This window comes from Aquarana catesbeiana, linkage group LG03, assembly GCF_042186555.1.
Source record: "Aquarana catesbeiana isolate 2022-GZ linkage group LG03, ASM4218655v1, whole genome shotgun sequence".
NCBI classification, from domain to species: Eukaryota; Metazoa; Chordata; class Amphibia; order Anura; family Ranidae; genus Aquarana; species Aquarana catesbeiana.
Window position 1 is genome coordinate 736,403,259 of NC_133326.1, and position 14,887 is coordinate 736,418,145.

At 40.9% G+C, this 14,887-nt stretch overlaps 1 protein-coding gene across 3 annotated transcripts in view; it reads right to left on the minus strand.

The window, feature by feature from the left end:
* The window catches only part of LOC141133851 (NACHT, LRR and PYD domains-containing protein 3-like), a 166,514-nt gene that overhangs the window by 140,723 nt on the left and 10,904 nt on the right, over positions 1–14,887 (minus strand). For all 3 annotated transcript variants that reach the window (XM_073623433.1, XM_073623431.1, XM_073623432.1), the window contains exon 2: positions 12,484–12,557. In XM_073623433.1, coding sequence (XP_073479534.1) covers positions 12,484–12,529 — 46 coding nt within the window. In that variant the 5' untranslated portion in view covers positions 12,530–12,557. The remainder of the gene's footprint in view (positions 1–12,483; positions 12,558–14,887) is intronic.

Here is a 14,887-nt window from a genome sequence, read left to right on the forward strand (position 1 = left end):
TTCCAGATTCCGATAAGCCCCCTGCCCACAGACCCCCCACAACCACCGGCCAGGGTTGTGGGGATGAGGCCCTTGTCCTCATCAGCATGGGGACAAGGTGTTTTGGGGGGCTACCCCAAAGCACCCTCCCAATGTTGAGGGCATGTGGCCTGGTACGGTTCAGGAGGGGGGGGCGCACTCTCGCCTCCCCCCCCTTTTCTGCGGCCTGCCAGGTTGCTTGCTCGGATAAGGGTCTGGTATGGATTTTTGGGGGGACCCCACGCCGTTTTTTTTTTTTGGCGCGGGGTTCCCCTTAAAATCCATACCAGACCTGAAGGGTCTGGTATGGAATTTAGGGGGAACCCCACGTCATTTTTTAAAAAATTTTGGCCAGGGTTCCCCTTATTATCCATACCAGACCTGAAGGGCCTGGTATAGAATTTAGAGGGACTCCCACATCATTTTTTTTTTTAAATTTTGGTTCGGGGTTCCCCTTTGGGGAATTCCCATGCCGTTTTTATCAATAAACTTCTATGTGTATTGTCGGCAATGCAGTAGCCGCGGGTAGTTTTAAATGGGTTTTTTCCTTTCAAATGTCATTTTGCTGTCAGACTGTTCTAAACACAGGAAACATGCGCCCCTTTACAGGCATACTATAGACACCCCCCAGCTACGAAATTTAAAGGGATATTACATTTTTATTGTTTGACTTTAAGCATTATTAAAATCACTGCTCCTGAAAAAACGGCCGTTTTTAAAACTTTTTTTTGCATTGATACATGTCCCCTGGGGCAGGACCCAGGTCCCCAAACACTTTTTATGACAATAACTTGCATATTAGCCTTTAAATTAGCACTTTTGATTATTCATGTTCGTGTCCCATAGACTTTAACGGGGTTCGCGTGTTCGAACGAACTTTTTTCCTGTTTGCATGTTCTGGTGCGAACCGAACAGGGGGGTGTTTGGCTCATCCCTATTCCTGATAAGTGAACCTCAGGTGTTGTAGACTCACCCACATGAGTCTTGTGTTTTCTTTGTCTTTGTGTGTCTTGTTTGTATGTTGCTGAAACGGTGGGAGACGTCACTTTTGCTCGGTCTTCAAACACATCAAATTCATCTCTCAAACCAACAATATATTCCCGCAGTGACTTCACCAAATCAACAGCATTGCACAGGTCCAGATCCACAGCCTGAAGTGCAACACTTGTTCCATGAAAGCTTTGTAGAACATAATTCCACATAGTGAAAAGAAAAGCAGTCTCAAGCCTGTTCATTTTTTTATGCAGTGACCAAGCATCATTTTGTGTTGTCGGGTTCTGTTAGCTGTCTTCTGCAATGTTCATTGGTGACTCTGGAATATTGGCATAATTCCTGCACAGTGCCTTGGTGGCCTGTGCATGCGCAGCCCACCTAGTGTCAGAGAGAGATTTTAGTGTCTCAATGCAGTGGTTTTCATTAGGCTGCAAACCTGCAGTTACCAACTTCCATCTAGCTGTGGATTTCGAGCAGAAGTTGAACAAAGTCTGAATGAAGTTAAAAAAATTGGCGGTCTCTGTGCAGCAGTTTATACTATTAACTCCAGCCAGATTAAGCCCCATGCGCAGCGCACGGCACCCACTCTACTAGTGGATTAATGTCTTTGATGTGAGCTTGCAGCCCGTTGTACACTCCTGACATGTTTGCAGCATTATCATAGCCCTATTTAGGGATGAAACGGTGCTACCTGGAAAACCTGTTGGCTAAGTCTATATATACTTATATAAGAAGAAACATTCAATGTCGTCACAAATAAAAGAAATTAAAAAAATAAAAAAATGGGTGGAATACATATGTGTGGGTCAACATATAATTGCATGCATCCTACATAGAGAGTAGTGTATAAAGCATGTCAGAAAAAACTTATGTACACCCCATATATTCCTGATAGATCAATATTCACTCTCCAAATCAGGAACTATATTCACCACTAGTTGCAAAATGACAGAAAGCATACTATGTGTAGCAAAAAGCATATATAAATACAGTAGTGCTAATTCCTGTAAGGAAAGGTTACATGTACCATAAGCATATATATATATTAGTGTAGTGCAACCTCTGCACAGTGTTCAGCTAAACCTACCTGTAGAAGGTGGGTGGTGTTTTCCTGATCCTATCACTACCGCAGGCAGCGAAATAAGCTACAAGTTATTTTTTTGCGACCTCGGCACAATGTTCAGCTAAAGCTACCTGTAGAAGGTTTGTGGTGTTTTCCTGATCCTATCACTACCGCAGGCAGCTACATTATTTACATGTTAGTGTAGTACGCCCTCTGCACAGTGTTCAGCTAAAGCTACCTGTAGAAGGTTTTTGGTGTTTTCCTGATCCTAGCACTACCGCAGGCAGCTAAATAAGCTACAAATTAGTGTATTGCGACCTCTGCAGCGTGTTCAGCTAAACCTACCTGTAAACGGTTGGTGGTGTTTTCCTGATCCTATCACTACCGCAGGCAGCTAAATAAGCTACAAGTTAGTTTTTTGCAACCTCTGCACAGTGTTCAACTAAAGCTACCTGTAGAAGGTTGGTGGTTTTTTCCTGATCCTATCACTACTGCAGGCAGCTAAATAAGCTACAAGTTAGTTTTCTGCGATGCCATGTGGTGCTTGAGCTGGTGTGTTTGGGGGCAGAGGTTCTGTCAGCTCTGCAGGGGCAGGTTCAGAGGTGGTTGATGCCACGCCAACTTAAGGCAGGAATGGTGGTTTGTGACAATGGCACCAACCTCCTCTCCACCCTCCGACAGGGACAAATGACCCATGTGCCCTGTTTGGCTCATGTCCTTAACTTGGTGGTGCAGCGGTTCTTGGGCAGGTAGCCGGGCTTACAGGATGTCCTGAGGCAGGCCAGGAAAGTCTGTGTGCATTTCTGCTGGTCATATAATACCAGTGCTCGGCTGGCAGACCTCCAAAAGGAGTTTAACCTGCCCAAGAACCACCTAATCTGTGACATGCCCACCAGGTGGAACTGAACATTCATCTTTCCCTCGATTGCAACCAGTCGTCTTGTCCCTGCAGCTGAAAAACACCCCCACGGCATGATGCTGCCACCACCATGCTTCACTGTTTGGACTGTATTGGACAGGTGATGAACAGTGCCTGGTTTTCTCCACACATACCGCTTAGAATTAAGGCCAAAAAGTTCTGTCTTGGTCTCATCAGACCAGAGAATCTTATTTCTCACCATCTTGGAGTCCTTTCGGGTGTTTTTTTTAGCAAACTCCATGCGGGCTTTCATGTGTCTTGCACTGAGGAGAGGCTTCCGTCGGGCCACTCTGCCGTAAAGCAACTAAAAAATGCACAGTGTGGCGCTATTATGTGAATACAATATGAAAAAACTAAACGTAAATTATTCAAATCATAAACATCTTATGTGAGCACTTGTGACAGTGACTAGTGAAAGAATAATACATATGTGTGTTTAGATGAATTAAACATTAAAGGCAAAATCAAATATAGAGTCCATAACACCAAAAAGAAAAAGTCCGTGATAGCAGTGTATAAATGGTATACAGGTGTTTTTCTTGTATATGCAGGAAGATCAATTAGACCCAGTAGCCTGGTAGATAAATGGACCATAAACGACCAGAGGTGCACAGAAATTTGAAAACGGTGCCAGGACCATCACCAGAAGATATGGAGGCTTACCAGAAGTAGTGGCCTGAAATAGCGTATGCTAAAAAAGGTCAAGAAGGCTTGGTGACCAACTGGTCTAGATGTATTGTCTGGTTAGATGTCATCACACCACCAACGGAGGGAAGGAGGGGAAGCAATCAGCACGATTTCCTCAATAATAATCACACCACCAAGCCAAGCGAAAGATTCGTGTACCCTTCAGCCACTGAGGGAAGACTAATTAGTCACATCTTCCCTCAGTGGCTGAAGGGTACACGAATCTTTCGCTTGGCTTGGTGGTGTGATTATTATTGAGGAAATCGTGCTGATTGCTTCCCCTCCTTCCCTCCGTTGGTGTTGTGATGACATCTAACCAGACAATACATCTAGACCAGTTGGTCACCAAGCCTTCTTGACCTGTTTTAGCATACGCTATTTCAGGCCACTACTTCTGGTAAGCCTCCATATCTTCTGGTGATGGTCCTGGCACCGTTTTCAAATTTCTGTGCACCTCTGGTCGTTTATGGTCCATTCATCTACCAGGCTACCGGGTCTAATTGATCTTCCTGCATATACAAGAAAAACACCTGTATACCATTTATACACTGCTATCACGGACTTTTTCTTTTTGGTGTTATGGACTCTATATTTGATTTTGCCTTTGATGTTTAATTCATCTAAACACACATATGTATTATTCTTTCACTAGTCACTGTCACAAGTGCTCACATGAGATGTTTATGATTTGAATAATTTATGTTTAGTTTTTTCATATTGTATTCACATAATAGCGCCACACTGTGCATTTTTTAGTTGTTTTTTTCTCCCTGAGTCTACGGGTGTGTTGGCTGCTTACTTAGTTTGTTTTAGCGCAGCGCTGTATCATTCTTGATACTCTGCCGTAAAGCCCCGACTGGTGGAGGGCTGCAGTGATGGTTGACTTTCTACAACTTTCTCCCATCTCAAGACTGCATCTCTGGAGCTCAGCCACAGTGATCTTTGGGTTCTTCTTTACCTCTCTCACCAAGGCTCTTCTCCCCCGATAGCTCAGTTTGACCGGACGGCCAGCTCTAGGAAGGGTTCTGGTCGTCCCAAACGTCTTCCATTTAAGGATTATGGAGGCCACTGTGCTCTTAGGAACCTTAGGTGCAGCAGAATTTTTTTGTAACCTTGGCCAGATCTGTGCCTTGCCACAATTCTGTCTCTGAGCTCTTCAGACAGTTCCTTTGCCCTCATGATTCTCATTTGCTCTGACATGCACTATGAGCTGTAAGGTCTTATATAGACAGGTGTGTGGCTTTCCTAATCAAGTCCAATCAGTATAATCAAACACAGCTGGACTCAAATGAAGGTGTAGAACCATCTCAGGGATGATCAGAAGAAATGGACAGCACCTGAGTTATATATATGCGTCACAGCAAATGGTCTGAATACTTAGGACCATGTGATATTTCAGTTTTTCTTTTTTAATAAATCTGCAAAAATGTTAACAATTCTTTGTTTTTCTGTCAATATGGGGTGCTGTGTACACATTAATGAGGGAAAAAATTAACTTAAATTTTTTTAGCAAATGACTGCAATATAACAAAGAGTAAAAAATTTAAGGGGGTCTGAATACTTTCCGTCCCCACTGTATATATATATATATATATATATATATATATATATATATATATACATACACTCGACCACAGCAGACATTTTTTACTTCTAATCACATCACACAATTATTGAATTTCATTATTTTAATATATATGCATTTATGCACTTATATTTTATTTGATATATTTTTCTATATTATTTCACCTCATATAATAACATTTTGTATATCTTATTTTGTTAATCCATTTCATTTTATCATAAAATTATTTGGATTTTATCACGGTAGCACAAAGGCACCCTTATCTTACACTCACTTTCACCATTTCATGCACATTTACTTTCATTAGTCACACTAGTCAAATTTATTGTTTGGTTAGATTTTTTATTTGGTCTATTTCATCGATTGTTTAGGTGTGGGCATTTCCCTTGGTGGGATCGACATCCTTCACCCAGGCTCCGGTTCCTGGTTGCCTTTCACTGGTTTCCATCTCCCCACCTCACACCGCTCCTGGGGGAAGTTTGGTGGCATGGTTGGCATTTTATGTATTTATCCATTTTTGAAGTGTTCTTGTATATAAAAATTTAGGGTGGTATACCAACCAAATACATCAATTTTTGGACCACTCTATAACCAGTTAACTATACAATGCCAGTAGGCCAGGATTTCTCCATCAAATGTAAGTGGAACATACTGGATTATATATGAAAATGTTTGGCATCTCTCCCATTCCTCTCCCCCTTTTCCTTTTCCCTTTTTTTTCATCTGTTTATTCATTTGTTCACTTTGAGCTCCAGACATCTATCTGTGCTTCTCCCAAAGAATCGTTATACTTCTTGCGAAACGTGTCGAGACCCAACACAGCCATCCCAGACTATTGACAGTCAATTTCGTGACATATTATCCAGGTCTCATGGAAAGGTTTATTACATGAATGTAAAATGTATCAATATGTTGATGCCAAATATATTTTCTTCTTTCTGTATTACATGTGGTTTTACATGTTTGTTAATAAATCATTTAAAATTTTACTTTTCATGTCTTGAGGTGTACTTTTTAAAATCCCATAGGCAATTTTGTTTTTTGTTGTGTTCGTATTATATAACATATTATGAATGTATACAATGTATTATATAATATATCCTGTATGTATACAATGTATCCTGTATGTATACAATGTATTATATAATGCATCCTGTATGTATACAATGTATTATATAATATATCCTGTATGTATACAATGTATTATATAATATATCCTGTATGTATACAATGTATTATATAATATATCCTGTATGTATACAATTAATTATATAATATTATTATTATTATTATACGAGATTTATATAGCGCCAACAGTTTACTCAGCGCTTTACAATGTATAAGGGGGACAACACAATTACAGTACAGTTCAATACAAAAGGTACAGGAGGGCCCTGCTCGTAGAGCTTACATTCTAAAGGGAGGGGGTGGTGGTACAAAAGGTAATAGCTGCAAAGAATGATTTGATGGGGTGGCTCAGGGACAGTTATGTGGGTGTGGGATAGGCTTCCCTGAATAAATGAGTTTTCAAGGATCTCCTAAAGGCGGACAGGGTATGGGCTGATCAGACATACTGGGGCAGGGAATTCCAGAGGATGGGAGAGGCTCTGGAGAAGTCCTGAAGGCGAGCATGGGAGGACGTAACAAGGGAGCTAGAGAGCAGGAGGTCCTGGGAGGAGCGGAGGGGGCGATTTGGGCGATATCTGCAGATGAGGTTGGTGATGTAGATGGGGGCGATGTTGTGAATGGCCTTGTATGTTATGGTTAGCATTTTGAATTTTACACGGTGGGGTATGGGAAGCCAGTGAAGGGATTGGCAGAGAGGAGCAGCAGTCACGGATCGATTAGTGAGGTGTATTAGTCTAGCAGCAGCATTCATAATAGACTGAAGGGGGATAGCCTGCTTAAGGGTAGGCCATTAAGGAGAGAGTTGCAATAGTCGAGGTGGGAAATAATCAAGGAGTGAATAAGTTGTTTTGTAGTGTCATTAGTCAGGAAGGGTCGAATTCTGGAGATAATATATCCTGTATGTATACAATGTATTATATAATGTATCCTGTATGTATACAATGTATTATATAATGGATCCTGTATGTATACAATGTATTATATAATATATCCTGTATGTATACAATGTATTTTTTTTATTCAGTACAAGTTATACATGTTATTCCAGATACATAATCTTACTTCTAACATTCACCCACCCCAAAAAACAAACAAACACACAAAACAAAAACTAAAAGCAAAAAAAAAAAAAAAAGGAGCAAAACCCAACAACAAGAAAAATAGATTTCCTCCCCCCACTGTATCTCCCCCCCCCGTCCTCCCGTCCTCTCCCAATATTGTCCCTCTCCCATATTGATTGATCTTTTATTTTCATTGTCCCATGCCTCTACCCAGCTTTTCCAGATGGCATCAAATTTATCTTGGCTCCCTCTATGTGTATAAATAAATTCCTCCTTTATTATGGTTTCTTCTATTTACACTGCAATATCTCATATATTTTAGAGATAAGTCCCTTCTTTTGATCCCTTTCCTTCAACAATATTGTTATTTTAGAGACATTAAACTTAATTACAGATGTACGGGCCTGGACATGAAAAGCATACAATGTATTACATTGTATATACAATGTATTACATTGTGTATATATAATGTATTATATGATATATCCTCTTTGTATTATATAATATATTGTGTATGTATACAATGTATAATATATTGTGTATGTATACAATGTATTATATAATGGATCCTGTATGTATACAATGTATTATATAATATATCCTGTATGTATACAATGTATTATATAATGTACCCTGTATGTATACAATGTATTATATAATGCATCCTGTATGTATACAATGTATTATATAATATATTATGAATGTATTATATAATGGATCCTGTATGTATATGTAGCACCCACCACCTTGGGTGCTAGATAGTTTAGTTAAGGTAAGTGTTAGGTAAATTTAACCAGGGCCTTGCACTTTAAGGCCTGGTTGTCTGTCTGTTTGGGAGAGGAGGAGTGATAGGATAGCGGAGGGTGTGGCCACCTGCATTCTACCCTGAAAGATCTCCCTTACCTTCTATTGAAATGTTCTTGAAGGAAGGCGGGCTGGGGACTGGGGTGCAGGCAGTTTGTATGGAGAGCCCTGGTCCAATCATTAACTTGTATTGGCAAGGGCAGGACTCGTATAAATACTGGGGTCACATGTTCCTGAAAGGAGATGGGAGGAGTTGGATCCAAGAAAAGCAGAAGAAATGTAACCAGCAAGGAGCAGGCTTGAAGGCCTAGAGGTTGAAAAGCCTCCAGCGCTGGATAGCAGGAACAAAACCTGAAGGCCTGAGGGTTCAGAGACCTCAGTGCTGGATGGTTCAAGACTAAGCCCTCGGATAACTCCGGGAGTATTGGGTGGGCATCTCAAGCTGGGATGCACCTGACCATGCGGAATGGGAAGTAGCTGCTAAAAGGATGGAGTAGACTGGGATCGGCTTTCTGTGGCAATCATGGACTGTCGGTGGGAGAGAGAGCAAAGGAGTGCAACCCAGCAGTACTCATTTATTCAGAACTTTCCTGAACTGACGCAGGAGGACTGTAGGAGTCAAGATAGGCAGGTGAGGCCTGGGGCTTCCAGCATCTACATACCACAATGTCTTTCACAGGGGCATTGGTCAGTGTAAGGAAAATGGCTGCACTTTGGTTCACTATATATTTTTGATAAGAGGCCTGAATTTCTTTTATTATACAAGATAGATGAAACGCTTTTTTTATGCAAGGCTTTGACAATGTTTAAGTGCAAAATTTTACTGAGCTAGCTGTCTGCAAAAACAGAAACTTGCGGTGACAATTTTTTAGAAAATGTACGGGAACAAGTTAGAACATCCCACCGTAAGTCTGGGCCTAATGCCAAAAGGCACCTTATCGAAAGTGTCTTGAAAGGTTATTTCTATATTACTCCCTTTTCTCGGAATTAAGCTAAGAAAAATATATTTTGATAAGGAAATTTTGGGTATTTTTGTTAGGTACTTTTTAAGCACGCCATTTAGCAGAAATATCATTGTCTTTACATATATGTCATATACCATGTAACTTGTGATACTTGTACTCTTGTGATTGGATAAGCTAAGGGACCGCCCCTCGGTTTGCCTCTAATGATGTATAATGAATTGTTGCCATATATAACATGTGAGAAAAAATACAAGAGATATATTCTCGATATCCAACGTGCTGTGTGGTGTCGTTTATATCCAATCGATTGAAGAGGCCTTCTTGGTGTCTGAGTTCAGCTCGAGCAAAGGAAAAGGTTTGGGGGCGCACTTGAGCAGTTGACCTGTTGACCCCTAACCTCTCAGATGGGAAACATGGACATTTGCCACCACCATTAGGCCCGCTACAGGACTTACAGATAGACTTCACACACATGCCCAGGCTGAGAGGTTAGGGGTCAACAGGTCAACTGGTCAAGTGTGCCCCCAAACCTTTTCCTTTGCTCGAGCTGAACTCAGACACCAAGAAGGACTCTTCAATCGATTGGATATAAACGACACCACACAGCACGTTGGATATCGAGAATATATCTCTGTCACATCCAAAAACGTAAATGTATTTTATTGGGATTTTATGTGATAGACCAACACAAAGTGGCACATAATTGTGAGGGGGAAGGAAAATGATAAATTGTTTTCAAATAAATATGTGAAAAGTGTGGGGGAGGGGCATTTGTATTACACCGAGTCAATACTTTGTATAACCACTTTTTGCTGCAATTACAGCTGCAAGTCTTGCCACAAATTTTCAATGGGATTTGGGCCATTCTAACACATGAATATGCTTTGATCTAAACCATTCCATTGTAGCTCTGGCTGGATGTTTCGGGTCGTTGTCCTGCTGGAAGGTGAACCTCCGCCCCAGTCTCAAGTCTCTCAGACTCTAATGCCCCGTACACACGGTCGGATTTTCCGATGGAAAATGTCCGATCGGAGCGTGTTGTCGGAAATTCCAACCGTGTGTGGGCTCCATCGGACATTTTCCATTGGATTTTCCGACACACAAAGTTGGAGAGCAGGAGATAAAATTTTCCGACAACAAAATACGTTGTCGGAAATTACGATCGTGTGTACACAAATCCGACGGACAAAGTGCCACGCATGCTCAGAATAAATAAAGACATGAAAGCTATTGACCACTTCCCCATTTATAGTCCCGACGTACGTGTTTTACGTCACCGCGTTCAGAATGATCGGATTTTCCGACAACTTTGTGTGACCGTGTGTATGCAAGACAAGTTTGAGCCAACATCCATCAGAAAAAATCCTAGGATTTTGTTGTCGGAATGTCTGAACAAAGTCCGACCGTGTGTACGCCTTATAACAGGTTTTCTTCTAAGATTGTCCTGTTTTTGTCTCCATCCATCTTCCCATCAACTCTGACCAGCTTCCCTGTCCCTACTGAAGAAAAGCATCCCCACCACATGATGCTGCCACCACCATGTTTCACGGTGGGGATGGTATGTACAGGGTGATGTGAAGTGTTAGTTTTCCTCCACACATAGCGTTTTGCTTTTAGGCCAAAAAGTTCAATTTTGGTCTCATCTGACCAGAGCACCTTCTTCCACAAGTGGATCTCTGCAGCTCCTCCAGAGTTACCATGGACCTCTTGGCTCTTCTCTGATAATTGCTCTCCTTGCCCAGCCAGTCAGTTTAGGTGGATGGCCATGTTTTGGTAGGTTTGCAGTTGTGCCATACTCTTTCCATTTTCCAATGATGGATTGAACAGAGCTCAGTGAGATGTTCAAAGTTTGGCAGATTTTTTTATAACCTAACCCTGCTTTATACTTCACCACAACTTTATGCCTGACCTGTCTGGTGTGTTCCTTGGCCTTCATGATGCTGTTTGTTCACTAAGGTTCTCTAAAAAAACCCTGATGGGCTTTACAGAACAGCTGCATTTATAATGAGATTAAATTACACACAGGTGGACTCTATGTACTAATTAGGTGACTTCTGAAGGTCATTGTTTTTTAGATTTTAGTTAGGGGTATCAGAGTAAATGGGGCTGAATAAAAATGCCCCCCCCCACACTATTCACATATTTAATTGTTAAACATTTTGAAAACCATATATCATTTTCCTTTACCTTCACAATTAATGTCCACTTTGTGTTGGTCTATCACATAAAATCCCAATAAAATACATGTTTTTGGTTGTAACATGACAAAATGTGGAAAATTTCAAGGGGTATGAATACTTTTTCAAGGCACTGCAAATCTGTACTGGCAGCTGGGAATGCTATAAAGAGCATATAGAAGGGAAGGGAAATTAAATGATCCCCAATATGTCTATATGTACATTATCCTATGGAGGGATTTGTTTCACTGTGGAGATCTCACATGATTGCCTCCATAGGGGTAAGGTACCTCTCAGATGAATATTAGGTGCTATTTATTAAAAAATAATAAAAAAATATTAGGGGGGCTATTTATTAAAATAATCACATTCATGAATAATTCACATAATGTGTGTAATATGTTTATTTCCTATAATGTCATATATTACTGGTTGAGGTATTTCAAGAAAATACTGTATTATGGCCACTAGATGGAGCTGATGATCATAGAAAGTAAACCTGTTAGACAAATTACGGGGATTATCAGTGATGGTTGTAGAAATGACACAAGCTCATATTTTTTTTCATATATAGACCTCCTAATGTATATGTAGGGATTTTAAACATCATGTTTATTGATTATTTCATTGTTAACTGAAATAATCTATAAATCCTTTATAAAACCTTCCCCCCTGAATAATGATGAGTCTAATCATTGTGAACTAAGAACTCCGATTACCCCCAAATTCCCAGCAGTATGTGTCATGTGACACGGGGATGTTTTCTCCTTAGGATTATAGACAAAGGATTCCCCCGACCACTACACAAATCACCATAAAATTTGGGGTCCTCCAGTCATTATGGATCACTGGACCATCTCAGAAGATCATTTCCATCAATGATAAATAAAATCTGAAGACACAGGAATGTGATGGTGGAATTGATGAAAGCTCCCGAACTCTTCTAATGGGTGGACTGACCAGATGTCTACAGGGAATGTCCAGACTATGGAGATAGAAAATGTCCTATCATCTAATTCCAATCTCTGGAGATGTGAGATGGAGGAAAACATTGGAAAGGATTGTCAGGATCAGCAGTCATACCTTGTGAGGAGGAGGGTGAGGAGGATGAGGAGGAAGAGGTCGCCATGATGTTAGATGAGCCGAGATGACTTCACCTGGAAGGAGCACAAACAATAATAAACTCATTTGTAATGCAATGAACAGGAATTTGCTTCCTTATGTGAATAACGATTGGCTGTCTAGTTCATTCTTCTGATTGGTATATTGGGGTCACATAGGAATTTCACCCTGTTTAGGGCCACAATTTTTACAGGCTCATATATTTAGGTGTCACCTCCACAAATCTGTGCTATTCATAGCCAAGACGACTGATACTAATTATTAACAAAGTATCAGCCAGTAAGATGTCTACAGAGAGGTCAGGTGATAAAAAGGAGAAGACCCCAAAATGGAAGCCGTGTGTGGTCAGCAGAAACCTCCATTCACTAATAAGATGCTTCCAAGTGGATTCTTCAGGAAGGTCGGTATTTATTGATCATAAAAAGGTTAAACACCATTGATGAATTTTGTGTCTCTTTAGTGGCCACTTTGTCAGGGAAAGGTATACAGTACACTTCAATGGGTGGGATCTGTGTGTGTCCTTCAGCCCAGACTATACTGTACAGTATACTGAAATGTAAGGTTTTTAATATAATTACAATTATTTATGACCTATTAATATTCCTGGCCAGGGCCAAAACTAGGGGGGTAGGGGGAAGGCTGCCCCGGGCGTGGCATTGAGAGGGGTGCTGCAGCTGGCACTGATCCTCCTGCAACAGCTGAAAGGCCGCTTCTCCTCCTTTACCTCCTGCTAGCATTCAGCTGCTGCAGGAAGAAAATACAGGGATCAGTACATACCCATCAAAGCTGACCCAGCTGCCACTCCGGTTCCTGCCCCTTCTTCAGATCATGCCCCCCTCCTCTCCTCTGTCCCCCTCCTCTGGTACCACAGCAGTGCTCACCTCTTCTTCCTGGCTAGTCATGTAGTGCAGGCTGAATAAAAACATGATCCTGAGCACAGAGAAGCTCATCATACGATCAGGAAGACAGCCACACAAAGTTATAACATACAAAAAAAGGTGGGGGGGTGGAGCAAAGAAATGCCCCTGGAAAGCAATAAGGAGGGTCAATAACGGTATACCTTTTGAAAAAATAGAAAATAACTTTATTGTAATCTCAAAGTAGTGGGTAAAAATTGTCCAGCAGGGTGGACAATAACATGAATTGTAGAGTAATTCCCCAAATAACCCCTAATATAAAAAACACACACACATGCAATATTGAGAACGTTGTCACATATAACACACCGGTACTGAAATCTTCATGCATACATACCCAGACCAATGGACCTAAACGGAGCTGCTATGAATGGAAAGATTTAGCCAGGAAGCTGATCATAATTAATCTGTAAACATATGGCTTTTCTAAAACAGAATTGATATTGCTGCAAATGTTCATTGATTTAGAATACAAAAGAACAATGGGGCTTGGACTTTTTAGTGACAACCAAACGATTATACAAAAATATAATTTTATTATAAACACATAAAATGTCATTACATGATGTCTAAAAAATCCACATTAACCCCTGGGAGTTAACATACAAGCATTTAGATGGTGGACTGATAAGGGTCTTTACCGGATTGGCCACTTCCTTACCCCATCGGGACCCCTATCATTTTTGTACTGTAAGACCAAACTAGAAATGCCGGATTCCGAAAAATTTAGATTCACCCAATTGTCTCACTTTCTACAAACCATCAGGTGTAAATACTCCAAATCTCCACTTTTAACGCCCTATGAACATTGGTGCTTCAACACGCAGGACCAGAAAGGGAGCATTTCTCTAATTTATACGGAACTCATGACTAAGTCGGACATACCAGCTTACGCCAAGACCTGGGAGGAGGACACAGGCCGAACCTGGACACTTGCAGAACGGTCTAGTTCCTGGACACGCTCTTATAAAGGTATTTACTATATCTCTCTCATAGAGGCTAGCATTAAGGTTATTTCAAGATGGTACTATGTCCCTTCCAAACTGGCATTGATCTATCCGGGTACTTCTCCTTTTCGCTTTAGAGGGTGTTGGAGGGATCAATGATTCACGCATGGTGGACCTGCCCGTGCATTAGAACATTTTGACAGAAAATCTTTAGAACTATCAGCAACTTACTTCACACCTTGGTGTCCCCCAACATACACATAGCTCTGCTTAATCAGCCTATTCCTGGAATACCTAAAAATGCACGGACACTATCTTATTTTATCCTTCTAGGAGCTAAGAGTACCATAGCTAAATGTTGGAAAAAACCCACTGTCTCATACAAGAGCTGTATCAGGAAGATTTCTTGTATTATGTCTCAGGAGCAGTTGGTAGCAAAAATTAATGACAATGTGGAAAGATTCAGGTTCATATGGGAACCTTGGGCCTCGTCCCAAAACA